A 15,043-nucleotide genomic window follows, 5' to 3' on the forward strand; every position below is an offset into this window, starting at 1 on the left:
TTAGCAACATGCTCAAAGTCTGTGAGAAGGAGCTTTACAATCCTTGCCTCCATGGAGCAGCCTCATTTCACCTTCTCTGGGACAGATCTATTTGTTCTCCTAGCAGTCCATGGTATGTTCAGTATTCTTTAGCACCACAACTCAAAGGCATTGATTCTTTTTCTGTCATCCTTAGCCATTGTCCAGCTTTCTGTTGCATAGCAAGTACTTGCAAAGATGGAAAAAACCCATTTTTAAAAAAAATATAATACTGTTTAAAGTAGTTTAAGTTCTTTAAAACTTAATTCTTTCCCCCAGAGTTTTTATTTTATATGGAGTTTCATCTTTATCATAAATTTGCTTATAAATTAGTGAGGTTTCAGGTTACACAGCAAAGTGTTAGAATAGTTTTTTAAAAAGATACATTGAAAATAGAACATTTTGCTTACAGACTTTCTGCCTGGGAAGACTCTGTGATTGTGGCATCATGCTGCAGCTGACCAGTCTGTAGTTTTTAACTACAGAGATTTCTTTTTCATGAATTGTGAGTTGAAAACTCTAAGAAGATTTGAGATTCTTGATGCTGTAAGTCCCAGAAATGGGAAGAGAAATTCAAAGACATGCAAGAATTACCTTTCCATATTTGGTATCCTTGAGATGTACCTAGCTAGACTTTGTTGACTGCTTGCGGAGACAGAGTGTTCCTTGCTTCATTGTACAACTCATTCTGCTCTTAGATAGCTCTATTTGAAACATTTTTTATACTGAGTTTCTTAAGCATTTCCTTGAGTTGCATTTTATTACATGTGTAAACTATCTGAAAATGGCCTAATCTTTCTTCCCAGTTGATTGTCAAAGCCTGTTTATTTTTTTAATCAATTCATCTTTAAAAATTCAACCAGAGAGAAAAAGATGAGCTAAGAATTTGCCTAACACAGAGAATCTCACTTAGATGAACAATGAATGTTTATTCCAACATGGCAAGAAAAGGGAGACTCAGCTTTTACTCCTTATCTTTGTTATCGTGTACTTGTGGTCATGCAAGTGTATCTCTGGCCTAGAGAGGATACTAAATATTCAAAAGAAATATTTTCAGCAGAAACAGGTCTCTTAACATAATCCAAGGACTTCATTTGGTGTTCAAGTGAAAATGCAACTCTAGCTACAAAGAAGGGAAGACTGAAATTATTAAGACAAGGTGCATTAGTCTTAATTGAGCTCATGCAAAGCATACACCTCAATCAAGAAGCTGTGTGTGAACAGAGCAAGGGAAAACTCCATTGTTTAAGAAGAGAGTACAGTTGTATTCTGTCTACATGCCTATTCAGTTGGTATTCTGAGCAAATGATTTGAGAATCTATGAAGAATGTAGCATCAAATTGGAGAAGACTCATCAATAACCTACATTTATGCAGATGATATAACCTTGCTGAAAATGAGGAGGACTTTAAGCATTTGTTGCAGAAGATCAAAGAATAAATATAGCCTTCAGTATGGATTGCATCTCAGTGTCAAGAAAAAAAAAATCTTACCACTAGACCACATTATGATAGATGGAGAATATATTGAAACTGTCAACACCTTCATCTTACTTGGATACATAGTGAACACTCTTGGTACCAGCAGTCAGGAAATCAGGAGATGTATTACACTGGTAATATCTGCAGTTAGGCACCTCTTAAAATTATTGAGAAGCAGTGATGTCAGCTTGAGGAATTAGGCCTCTGATTCAGGCCATAGTCTTTCTAGTCACCTGATGTGTGTCTGAGAGCTAGATAGTGAATAAGGATGACAGAAGAAAAAGTGATGCCTTTGAGCTGTGGTGTTGGAGAGGAGTACAGAACATTCGATGGACTGCCAAAAGAACAAACAAATACATCTTGGAAAAAAGTGCAGCTGAAGGCTTTTCCTTGGAGAAGGACACCATGCTTGGCAAGTTAGAAGAAGACACTCTACCAGGTGGATTGACACAGTAACTGGTGCAATAGCTCTTGTGTGACAGGAATGTGAGGATAGGACAGGATTAGATCTGTTGTTTATAGAGTCATAATGAGTTGTACTCAACTTGATGGCACCTGAGAACAGCTAACACATTGTCTTCAATGTGTTTTATGAAGGGATTTTTTTCAAGTATAATCTTAACAATAGTAACCCTTGCTTTACTTGGATCCAGAATCGGTACTCTTGGTACCAGGAATCAGGAGATCAGGAGATGTACTGCACTGGGGAAATCTGTAGTCAGAGACCTCCCCAAAGTTTTGAGGAATGACAACGGCAATTTGAGGACTAAGATGCGCCTGATTCAGGCCATGACTTTTTCAGCCACTTGCTGTGCATCTGAGAGCTGTTCAGCAAGTAATGATGATTGTTGTCGTTATGTGCTGCCGGGTCACCCTTCTTTGAAATGGGGACAAATATCGACAGAGTAATGATGGCAGAAGAATTGTTAATGCCTTTGTCCTGTGGTGATGGGGAAGAGTCCTAAACATCCGAAGGACTGCCAAAAGTACAAACAAATCTGTCTTGGAGAAAGTGCAGCAAGAGCGTTCCTTGTAGGCAAACCTACATGTGAGATGATAAAGCTTCATCTCACATGCTTTCAGCATGTTGCTAGGAGAGGCTGTTCCTTGGAGAGGGACTTCCTGCTTGGAAAGGTGGAGGGACAACAGGGGAGAGGATGACCCTCAGCTGCATAGATCAACACAGGGTGAGAGAGATTGCGAGGATGGCACAGGACAGGACAGGTTCAGATCTGTTGTTCATAGGGTCACCGTGGGTGGTACATGGCTCAGCGGCACCTGACAACAACCACCACCTTTGTTTTACTTTAATTAAAGTGGTGGATTCATTTGGATTTTTGTTGTGGTGTTTTTCTCCATTTTGGCGTTGTGTACTGTGAAGCTATATTATTATGTCGTGAAATTTTCAATCATTTTCTTCTCATTGGATTGACCGTTTTTTCATAATAGAATGTATTTTTTTATATTTAACAATACTTTTCTCTTAAAATTTTTGTGTAATATTAGTGTGACCCTACTAGCTTTCTTTGGTAGAATGCTAACTATTAAGGATCTAAACTTATGGGAGTTAATTAATCTCTCCATGCCTTGGTTTACTTCTTTGCAAATTGGATTGATAACTTCTTCATGAGATTAAATGGATTAACTAAGGTAGCTCATTATACTTAATTGATGATAGATAAATTAGTCACAAAATAATTCATCTAGTACCTGGCCTATGTTGGTTTTGTATACATTTAAGTCACTTTTGGTTCATACTGACTCTGTAGGAAAGAGTAAAACTGCTCTATATGATTAGATTCCAAGTTAAAAAAACTCCTAAAACCCCAAATCCAATACACACACACACACATATATACACATACACACATATACACACACATATAGTATATATATATATATATATATATATATACACTATTCTAAGATCATGAAAACAATGAGTCTAGTTTTAAGAATTCAACCAAATTTATGAAACTCATTGTCCCTAGTCAGTTCCTACTTCTGGTGAGCCTGTGAAGGACAGAGTAGAATTGGCCTATAGGGTGTCCCGGGCTGTGGATTTAATGGAAGGAGCTTTCTTTATGGAGCCATTGTTGGGTTTGAAAGATGGCCTTTTGCTTACCAGCTAGATGCCTTAACCACAGAACCAGGAGAGCTCCTTTCTAACAGATCGACCAAGTTAAATTTGATAAAGATTTTTTTAAATTTTCTATCACCTTCCATTTTTTTGAAGTTTACAGTGTTTTAGTCACATGAAGAGTCTTAACCGACATCTTTAAACCACTGAGCAGCCAGTTGTATTATTACACTATAATCTCCATCACTGATAGAGGAAGGCCTTTGCAACTATCTGCTTGTCCTCTTTGGTACTCACCTAACTTTGGGACCTACCTATCACTACAGACTGTTTCACCCTTCTTAGACTACAGACTTTTGCTTAGAAATGTCTAAATTTTCTCCTTCTTTTCTGGGGACTAGTATAATCCCAGTGTTTAAGTAATCTCAGTAATCTATTTTTCTAGTCTATTCCTTTAACTATTGCAGATAGAAGATATTGTTCCTTAAAGCTTTGGTTTATGCACTTTTCCAAATTTACATGGTAAGACTATGATGCCATGTACGCATTGTTGAAAGTTTTGTGTACTGTTGAGTCTTAACTGACTCAGAGTTGACCCTCTAGCAGGTTTTCAGTGACAGTAAATTGTGCGGGAGAAAATTGCCCATCTTTCTCTCGCAAAGCAGATGTTGGATTCCAGTCACAAGCCTTTGTGTTGGCAGCACAACTCCTTACCCCTAAGCCACCAGAGCTCCTTAGTGAAAGGTGGTTGCTAGTATTAGTTAATATTTATTCCCATTTGGTGCCGTTTCTGTATTTGATCATTAAAGGTGCCTTGTCTTTCTGTAATGTGTATACTTTTGTTTTCATTTCCACCCCCAATTTATCATGTATGATTGTATGATTGTAGTATATTTTAGTTTTAAATTTTAGTAGTGGTATGTTAACTGTGTGATTTGGAAAAATGAAAAGATATTATCAGAAGCAGAGACAATATATCATAAGTTACTTTCAGTGGTCTAGGACATGCCTGTAATTTATTAGATTTCAAAATGTATGTATATACAAGAGATTGTAAGACATTTAAAAATTACATGTTTTTATACATATTTATGCAAAATAACAAAAGACTACATGTAATGATCCTAAAAAAATGCTTTTTCTTCCAGAGTGATTGTGTGAACCAAGATATGTATGTGAACCTCTTTTCATGTTTGATCAATTTTATTCATGATGGTAATATAACGAAGTAAATGAAATTAACTCTTGACTGTAACGTAATGGCTGAAATTTTTACATACATAAAAGAGGGTAATTTTTGTTCTTCTGATGACTAAAGTCTGCTGATATTGTTTGTATATTTCTAGGTGATCTATAGCATCATAGAGAAAAGACCATGGGGACAAAATTACCATGGGCATAAATGGAATTTGTTGGTTTACATCTCTTGGAAATGCAAAGCATTAACCCCGAACTCACTTTTGTACAGCTTGCCTGCTTTTGTTCATGGCCAAGTGTTCCTATCTGTAGTCAACTATTTTCCTTTGATACATGACAGATGGCAGTCTAGGTAAAGGGTGAGATGCCTTAAAGTTCAAAGTCTATGTTTTGACACCCTCAAATTCCCCTAAAATTATATTGTTTGGCCAATAGGATTCTAAAAATGTGTTGAAATTATGTTTTTCTTACCTAGTTCTATAAAGGGAGTTCTGGTGGCATACTGGTAAGAAGCTGTGCTACAATCCCCAACCCAAGCAGTTCAAACCCACCAGTTGGTCCAGAGCAGAAGTCTCCAGGTGACAGTCTCTTCTTGTGCAATGTATTGCCTCCAAAAACATGGCTGGAGGATCAACTATGAGTTGATATCTACTTAATGGCATACAATAACAACAACAACAACAATAGCAGTTCTTTAAAAGTGTTAATTTTTTTAAAATTTCTTTGAAATACATGAAGGTGAAACACTATGTTACTTAAAAACTTCCTGTGGCCGCTTGTGTGGTACCTGTACCTGTGCTCAGACTCAGCACTCTATTATTTCTGGAAATTTGTATTTTAAACGAGGCCTTTAGTTGTGTCCCCCGCCCTCTTTCTGTCTCTCTGTTCCTCTTTCTAGAAGTGAGAGAGAGGTACTCCACCTCTTGTTGCAGTTGTTAGGGGGTAATTATTTACCTCCATTTTAACTGATAAAATCTACTTTCATACTCAGCATGAGATAAAAACAGACACCTTAATAGGTGTCTGCTTTTAAGCAATCATGTAGAAGAAAATTCTGTGCAATACATAATTTTTATAAACATTGTTAAATCAACACATTTCATCTACAGAACTGTAAGATATCAGAAAGTAACTTTATCAATGTTCTTAGAAATTAATTAAATTGAAATCCTTTAAAACAGGAGGCTTTATTTTAAAACAACAAACACTTGTCTAGGTTTCAGTCAGAAATCCTAGTACATTTGAAGAAATATATTAATGTGGCATGTCTAGGGTAAAAAATAATCAGTCCTTAATGGCTATTGTTATGTGCTGTCGAGCTGGAGCCAGCTTTAACAGGCTTTCAGTGGGTTTTCACAGGCAGTAAATTAGTGGTGGAGATTATCACTCTCCGGTGGAGAAGCTGGTGGTTTAAACGATGTGCCTTAGAATTGGCAGCACAACTCCTTACCACCAGGCCGCCTGAACTCCTTTTGGTGTGGTTGGTTTGGTGAACTTAAGTTGCCTAGTTAGTGTGGTAAGGAGTTGTACTGCCAACCCAAGAGTGTACAAGTTGAATCTGTAGTTCTCCTCCCGTGTGATTTACAACCTGCTGGAGGGTCAGCTGTGAGCGAGTTCCAACTCAGTGGGACATAACAACGTTATTGAGTCGATTGCAAATCGCAGTGACCCTATGTACAATAGCTCTGAACTCTGCCCTATCCTGAGCCAGACTCACTGTCTCCGACACACCTCCTTCCATGTGTCAATCCATATCATCCGGGGTCTTCCTCTCTTGCTCTGTCCCTCTACCCTTCCTAACATGATTTCCTTCTCCTAGAACTGACTCCTGCTGGCAACATGCCCAAAGTATGTGAGATAGAGCCTCAAAATCCTTACCTCCAAGGAGCAGTTTCACTTCACCCTCTCTAGGACAGACCTGTTAGTTCTTTTGGCAGTCCATGATATGTTACTCTTTCCTAGCACCACAACTCTAAGGCATTGATTCTTCTTTTGTCATATTTAGTCATTGTTCAGATCTCTGATGCATAGCAAGTAATTGCAAAGACCATGGCCCGGATCAGGCATACCTTAGTCTGACATCGTTGGTCTTTAGCACTCTGGAGCAGATTTTCCCAGTGCAATTTGTGTTTTGATTTCTTCACTGCTGGTACCAACAATGTTTATTGTGGAACTGAGTAAGCTGAAATTATTAACATTTTTAGTCTTTATCTATCATGAGGTTGCCATTTGGCCCAGTGGTGAGAATCTTTGTTTTCTTCATGTCAGACTTCTTTTTTAATTCTTTCTTCCTCTGTTTTGAAGAGTCCCTTAGCCTTTTGCATAGTGTGTTATTTCTATTTGGAGTTTAGCTTTCTGGGTTTATCTCCCTTTTCACAGCAGAGTCACTTTTCCTTGGCCGAGATCTCTTATCTGAGTGATGGGCATCCTGGGCTTTTCCTACCTGGTAATATAATACCATTGCTTATATCTTTGCAGTCTCTATCTGGGCAATGGAGCCAGACAGTTAAATGTTTCCTAATACATGATTGTTCATTTTCAGTTATCAGGCTAGTATTTGAAGCAATGAATTTATTTTTATTTTGCTTTCAATTGCTCTTTGAATATCTTTGTATTTTTCTTGGAATTGTTCTTTAATACTCTGAAGGAAAGTTAATTTTGAAAGGCCCAAAGCCTAGCTAAGAATCACTCCTTCTGATACTTCTTCAAGTCTATAATTTTATCAGTCTGGATTACTGGAAAGCTATGTACTTGGGCTACATTTCAGAAGCCCTCTGATGCCTCAATGGAATTATTATTTAATAGTATGCCCTCACCTTTTATCGGGTTAAATTGAATGGAAGACTGTAAGGCAACCATTTCTATTAGCTTTCATAAAATTGCAATTGAATTCTGTGTTTTATGTTAGTTCTTACTCTTTATAAAGATTCATTTCATAAAGTCTGGGACATTTATCCTAGAAAAATTTCCATCTCTTCAGTGAACTCGTATCTATTCCATTATTAGATACTGGTAACTTTATAGTTCAAAAGTTTCCCATTTTGAGAGACTTACTGAGAAGCAAAGAACCAAATTGGTTATAGCTCAAGAATTTTTGGTTCAGTCCTTACTAATGCTTTTCTCTCCTTCCCCCTCTCTAGAGCATGGGAGTTTGTCTTTCTCTTGGATTCAAACTGTGTACCTTCACATTGACAGCACAGCTGCTTACCATTAAAGCCTCCAGAACTCTCTTACTAATATTCTTGTTCATTTAACTCATTGCTTTCCATTCTTGTTCAGTTGTTTTAATGGTCCACTTTCAAATCTTTCCCGGATAGAGAAAGTGTATAACTGAATACAACCAGTTATTTAACTCTAGGTTTTGCATCAAAGTAAATAACCACATAAAACACTAAGAAAAATTCATGTTTTCTTAAGCCTTGCTGTCCTAAGTGCTACTGCTTAAAGAAATATTGGGAATCTTATAAATTACGATCTGAATGCAGTCAACCTCCTGTTCAATACCAAGCATAGTTTAGGGTTGTGGCCTTGCTGCAGGAAAGGAGAGCTTATTCTGAAGTTCTTGTCTGGGAAGTCATTTCAAATCTGAGATTGAGAATGAACCCAGAGCAAGAGGGGTTGAAAAAGATGAAAGAAGTCGTAATAACTCTATTCTGTGCATATAGACAAAGCACTAGCCATTGTAACCACAGATTGCTGCCCTATGCCCTTTCCCCATCCCAGAAAAGCTTTATGCTCTTAGTTTGCAATTCTGTGCCTGGTTTCAGGAAGTACCCACAAGGAGATTCCACCACCACCCCCCCCCGCCCAGATATTCCTGATATTACTGAAGTTGGAGTTTATAAAAAAATGATTGAATATTCTTTTCAAATTGCTGGGGCAATTTATTCTTTGCATTGCAATTTGTCTTCCATAAAAATTTATGAAATCTATATATACTTTGATATACTGATTTTTGTTGAACAGGATGAAAAATGCCAAATACTTATGAATATAAATAGATAGCATGTGTTTTCGCTGTTTGAACATTTTTTTATTATTTGAGCATATTTTTAATGAGTCAATTTATTTTTTTAAGTGACAATGTATTTTACCTTTCATAAAGATTAAGTTGTGAAATATGTTGGTCGTTCTACCATAGGATCCTGGTTACTGGGTGAAGATTCATCACTTGGAATACACAGATGGAGGAATCCTGGATCCAGATGATATCTTGGCAGATGTCGTTGAAGATAAAGATAAGGTAGATGATTCTAAAAATGGTCCTCATTGTTTTCCTCTGTAGAGCTGCATGCTTTCAAGAGATTGCAATTCTTAACAAATTCATGTGTCACTTATTGTTAAAAGATACCATCTGTTCAGGTTTCACCTGGACAGCCCATAAATCAAAGTTCTTCATTAGATGTTTGGAAAAAAAAACTTTGTCAAGGTTTGGGAATCTGTTCCTAGTGGCCTAATTAGCAGCCCCTTCATTCCCAAGAGTTCCTGATCTGTCTCCATAAATTAGTGTCAGTGCTGAGGCTGTTGGAATTCTCACCATTCTTGCTGGGTATGGAACTCATTCCTGGCCTTTGGTAATATTCAACTTAATTCCTGAGGTTTGAAACTCTTTCAAAGTAGAGAATATATTAGGGAAGAAAGTCTTCTGGAGAACTCTGATGGGGACTTTTTCTTAAAGTAGCTGATGAGAGACGAAAACTCTCTGCAAATATTTTGTCTTCATGGGAATTTTTTTTCTCTCTGACACTACTATGAGAAAGATAGAAAAATATTCAGATGTACTGCAGTGGGTTTCTGTTGTTGAAATGCATTGGTTTATCACTGTTTTGTTAGCCTCCTCTTATCAATGACCAATAAAAAACCAAAGAAGTGAACAAAAGGCCCACCATGTACGCTCAGCCAATTCTGATTCACAGAGGCACTGTAGGTCAGAGTAGAACTGGCCCATAGGATTCCTGGGACTGTCCTCTGTGCGAGAGCTGCTGGTGGGCCTCAACTGGCAGTCTTTTGGCAAGTGCTTTAACCAGTGTGACTGCTAGGTTCCTTCAGTTGTAATCCGTCCTCCAGAATTGACTTGCATTTCTCCTGGAGGGATCTTTGTTTCTAAGATGATTTCTTCTATGTGCGTTCTTAATGTTGTTTGTATTTGTAAACATGATTCTCTCTATTATTTTTCTGCCTTCCCAAGTTATTTTGTGTATGTGCACATATTTGTGCGTTTTGATCAAATACACTGGATTATAAATAAGTAATTCATTGAAGTTGGTAAATTATATATTTGTCTCTTTTTATAAGACTTTTTTTGTATTGTGCAAATTGATGCTAATCTTTGTAGACATTCCCTAGATGTATTTTTCATATTTCCTTCTGGAAACACACTCTGTCTACTTTGTGTTGTAATTGGCCATTTCATATGGGACTTCACTTCCTCACTAGATTGTAAGCTTTTAGAGGACTGGACTGGGAGAGTTTGATTTTTTTCTGTGTTTATTTTATTAATAGAATCTCTTGTAATATCTTACACAAACTTGATTGTCAAAGAACACTTACTGAATTAATGATTGAAAGTGGAGACTTTTCTCAATAGAGTTGACTTTTGCTGTGCCTGATTTTGATGTATACTTCCTGTTTATTTGGTTGATCCTGTGGTAAATAATGTGTTATTTATTCCACAACTATTTGAGAAGGTTTTTCCTCTCTCCTCTTCTCCACATTTCACTTTTTGCTTTTTCTTTAAGACCATTTTTCTTCTTTTGATATATTCTAGGTAGTGGGGTTGTTTATTAAGGAAGAAGGTGGTCGTTGTTTCAGATTTCATTACCAGTGTGCTCAAATGACGAACTGATAAAGGACAAGCTTAAAAGGAGCAGAGGAGAATGTCTCACTCATGGCCTTCTCCACAGACGTCATTACAGAGAAGGATGAGTCCATGAACAGAGCCCAGGGAAACAATTGTCTGTCCCACAGAATTCTTCCTTTTAGAGAATTCTTTTAACACTCTAGCCAACTACTTTTTGATAATAATCCATTTCCTAGACATGGAAGCAGCTTTATTATATGTAATCTCTGTTTTAATGGGACTTTGCCACCATTACAAAATTAGGTGAAAAAGAGAGATTATCTGTTGACAACCTAACAGAGAAGCAGTACTGCCTGGGTATAGCTCTAACCATTCCCTAATGCACTCTAATGCTTCCACACAAAGCTTAATTGGTATTGTTCTTCAGAGGTGATGAAAATTTACACATTTGATGTTGCCAGAAAAATTGTACATCCTTTGGTTTTTTTTTCCTAAGAAAAAGACACGTGAAGAAGAGAGCATTACTTATTTTTCTGACATTTCCTCTGAAGTCTTTAAGATTTCCTTATAGTCCATATGTTTAGTGAACAAAAAAAGTTTTGCCAGATTTCATTCTAACCCTTTTTTTTTCATTTTAAATTAGGAAGTAATTGTAAATGATACTTGTGGATTTTCAATGTCACATCAAACTCACCCCAAATCATCTGGTTAGTATTGAGCTTAGATTAAATTTGTTGAGACTTTCCTGTTTGCACATTGGCTGTGTGACTTGCACTGACAAGGGAGAAGGAGGCCAGTCCAAGGAGGCAGGCAGGATGGATGTACATAGTCCATATGCTTTTGTACTCATGTCTAGGGAAGAGCTTTTGCTATAAAGGAACATGCAGAAACAGCATAGACAAACTCAAAATCAGGCAATTTCATATATAAATGTTTTATCCAGTACCATCACTTATTTGCTTGCTTGTTCAACTGTAGTGATTTGTGTGTGTCAGTGATGCTAGAAGCAATGCCACTGGTTCTAGCTGGTTCAAATACCAGCAGAGTAGATCTGGTGATGTAAAAAAAAAATCAGTGAAAAACTTAGGAATCAAAACAGTGGAGTGTTGCCTGGTTTGGTGTCAGATGATGAGCCCCGCAGATGGGAAGGTGTTCACAATCAGAAGGAGCTGCCTCTTCCAAGGAGAGTCTAACTTAAGCATGTTGGTGCTGGTGGTAGGTGTCCTCGAGTTGAGTACGACTCATAGCGACCCCACGAATATCAGACTTGAACCCCGTCCTAGTCCTATCCTGTGCCATCTTCACACATCTTGCAAGGAAGTCCATTTACTGATGTGGCCTGACTCAGCAAGGAGAAACAGCTGCAGTCATTTATTAATAATCGGAGCATAGACTATACAAAATATAAGTCTAGGAAAGCTAGATATTGTGAAAAATGAAACAGACTGCAAAACGATTGATATCTTAGGTATTGTTGTTGTCATTTTGTGTCATTGAGCTGCCTGCGACTCATAGTGATCCTGTGTATATTAGCTCTGAACTCTCCCCTCTCCTATTTCACAGACCTAATCCCATTTCTCCCATCACTGAGTTAATCCATCTCATCCTGGGTCTTCCTCTCTTGTGCTGTATCTCCACCCTCCCAAGCTCAATGTCCTTCTCCGAGGACTGGTTCCTCTTGGCCATGTAAGAGAGAGTTTCAAATCCTTGCCTTCAGGCAGCAGCTTTAGTGAATGGAAATCAGCTTGTATTGGCTATTTTGAACCAGATTGAATTGCAATCCATTATGCCAGGAATGTCAATCTGAAGAGGAGTGGTATCGTACTCATGGTTAAAAGAACATTTCAGGATCTGTCCTGAAGTGCATACAGTATGGTGGTGATAGGATATTATCTATACATGGAAAAGGAATACCAGTTAATATGCCTATTATTCACAGTTACATACCAAATACTCATACTTCAGATGATCAAATGGAAGATTTTTAATGACTTCTGCAATCTCAGTTTGACCAAGTATGCAATAAAGCTGCATTGATTATTACTGATGGTTACAATACAAAAATTGGAAACAGAAAATTGGTGCTTGGAAAGTTTAGTGGTAGAAATGATGTGAGAGAATCCATGGCAAGTTTTTATCTAAGACTTAATTGATTACTGAAAATGTAATTCAGATTTAATTGATTAATTGCAAAGTCTTGCCATTACCCTCTGTTACCTATCTCCTCTTGCATCCCTTTGTTCTAATTCACTCTATTTGGATCTACTTTATTCTGCTGTACTTTGTAGAGTATGCTTAGAGTAAGCCCACAAGACAATTGTCTGAGAGTTAGTAATAGAAAGTATGTGAGAAAGATTTGACTAGTATTGCTGGATTTGAAGATGATGACTCCAGTCAAGGAGTACTTGAAAACTGGAAGGAACAGAATCTCCCTTAGACTCTCCGGTATTAGCTCAACCCACTGATGCCCAGTGAGACCCATTACTTCTTTGTAACTTCCAGGACTGAAAGATAATAAATCCATCATGTTTTAAGCCAGTACATTTTGGCATTTTGTTTCAGCATAATTAGGAAATGAAGACATTGTTATATTACTTTACAACTTTCAACGTGATAATAGGTCTTCTTGAGGGAGTTCTGCTGGTGTAATCTGTAGGGAGTGCTGTGAACCCAATGAGAGTGGCTCCTGGGTAGTTTAAATCGCCAGCAGCATCATGGGAAAAAAAGATCTCTTCTTTGTGGTTTATAGTCTCCTAATACCCGCTGGAAGTTCTGATGTAGCATCAGTTATGACTCAATGGTTTTACAATCCTGTTTTTTCTTTCCATTCCTTTTAATGCACAGCACAAAGTTATTTCCCCTTATTGGGTTATGTTTCATTTACCAGTATATGAATGGTAAGCGTCTATTGTTTCGTACAGAAATTTCCTGAGTGCCACATCCATTATCATTACAATTTGTAGATGTCATGTTTTTATTATTATTTCTTGCTGTTTAGACATACCTCAACTTGTGGTAACCTCTACAAGCACAATTAATAAATGGTGCCCAGTCCCGTGACACCTCATGATCAGTTGCTGATTGAACCGTTGTGATCCAATGAGGAGTTCTCATTGATGGGATTTTGAAGGTAGATCACTAGACAATTTAGTCTGAAATTCTTCCTCAAATGTGCTCAGCATCATAGCAACATGCAAGCCTGCCATTGGCAGATAGATTGTGGCTGTTTATGAAACATGTTGGCTAGGAATTAAGGCCAGGTCTTTTGATGTTCAAAAAATGGGTGTTAAGTAAGCCATAATAAAGCTTAGCATTCACTCACTGATTCTTTCCGAGGGTGAGAATCTTTGAACACTGAAATTTTTAAATTGTTATTTACCTTGTAATTTTTTTAAAGTCTTGTGGCTTAGTTGTAGAAGAAAACTGCAATATAAAACAGAAATATGACAACATATATAATACCATTTATTATCTAAAGGGAATACTGCCAAATTTTTATTACATATACAAAAGTAAGCCTGCACTACGTGGTGAGCACAGTGGGAAAAATGATCTCTTCTTTTGATTGAGCTTTGCTGTCTTGATCTGGAGGGATGCCAGAAGTTCTCATAGGCTTGAAAAAGCCAGGCTCATCCCCTGGATCACATTTGATATCTGATGCTCAAATATTACAATTTCAGTTCAACTTTACCTTTACCTTTTATTAGTTATGTGTTCTTTGGTAAATGCCTTAAGCTCTGTTACCCTGAATCTCCTCATTTGTAAAATCAGTATAATATTCGTTCTTTTGGCGATATGTGTAGGAATCAAATAATGTAGGTCATAACGTTTTAATTACAGTGTGGTATACAGAAAGCACTTAATGTGAAAAAAATAGGTTAAAAATTTTCTTTCACAGTATTATGGTTTTTACTTGTGTGTTTTAATTTAATCATTGAATGTTTTAAATTTAAGCATCAAAACATCAATTTTACAAAATACTATTAAATTGTTTGGAAATTATTAAATTGTTTTGATAAATAGTTTGTAAGAAGGTACTTTATTAATACAAAACACTTAGATTGTTAATATATTGCTGCTGAGAGATGAAAATGTCAATTTGACTAATTTTTACTTTAAAATGAGGATCCTTAAAAAAATGAGAATCCTATTATAAAAAAAATATTGCTTGGTAATATAATAAGCCTTCAGGACTCTAATGTAGTTTTAAAATGGAGACTGGTTTGCACAATAATTGAACTAGTGACCTAAAACCAGATATTTCATCCTCAAGGCTGAGTTGCTCTCTTATCACACTCTGTTGCCCTCTAGTGGAATGTACAGCTACCAAGAAGCCAGCAAGTGCGAGCTACCGCTCAAATTGGTTTTATTCTAAAATAGTGGTTTTTATTCTAAAATAGCTGTTCTAAAGAAACAGTTTATGGAGTGATACATGGATATAAAAAATGAAGATTTATAATTTAGCCA

At 36.9% G+C, this 15,043-nt stretch overlaps 1 protein-coding gene across 3 annotated transcripts in view; it reads left to right on the top strand.

Annotated features, from left to right (window-relative positions):
• Positions 1 to 15,043, top strand: part of PARD3B (par-3 family cell polarity regulator beta) — a 1,417,836-nt gene that overhangs the window by 169,736 nt on the left and 1,233,057 nt on the right. For all 3 annotated transcript variants that reach the window (XM_006889111.1, XM_006889110.1, XM_006889109.1), the window contains exon 2: positions 8,918 to 9,019. In XM_006889111.1, the coding sequence (XP_006889173.1) occupies positions 8,918 to 9,019 (102 nt within the window). The remainder of the gene's footprint in view (positions 1 to 8,917; positions 9,020 to 15,043) is intronic.

Source organism: Elephantulus edwardii, unplaced genomic scaffold (assembly GCF_000299155.1).
Source record: "Elephantulus edwardii isolate Elephantulus edwardi_28Jun2011 unplaced genomic scaffold, EleEdw1.0 scaffold00075, whole genome shotgun sequence".
Taxonomy (NCBI): domain Eukaryota; kingdom Metazoa; phylum Chordata; class Mammalia; order Macroscelidea; family Macroscelididae; genus Elephantulus; species Elephantulus edwardii.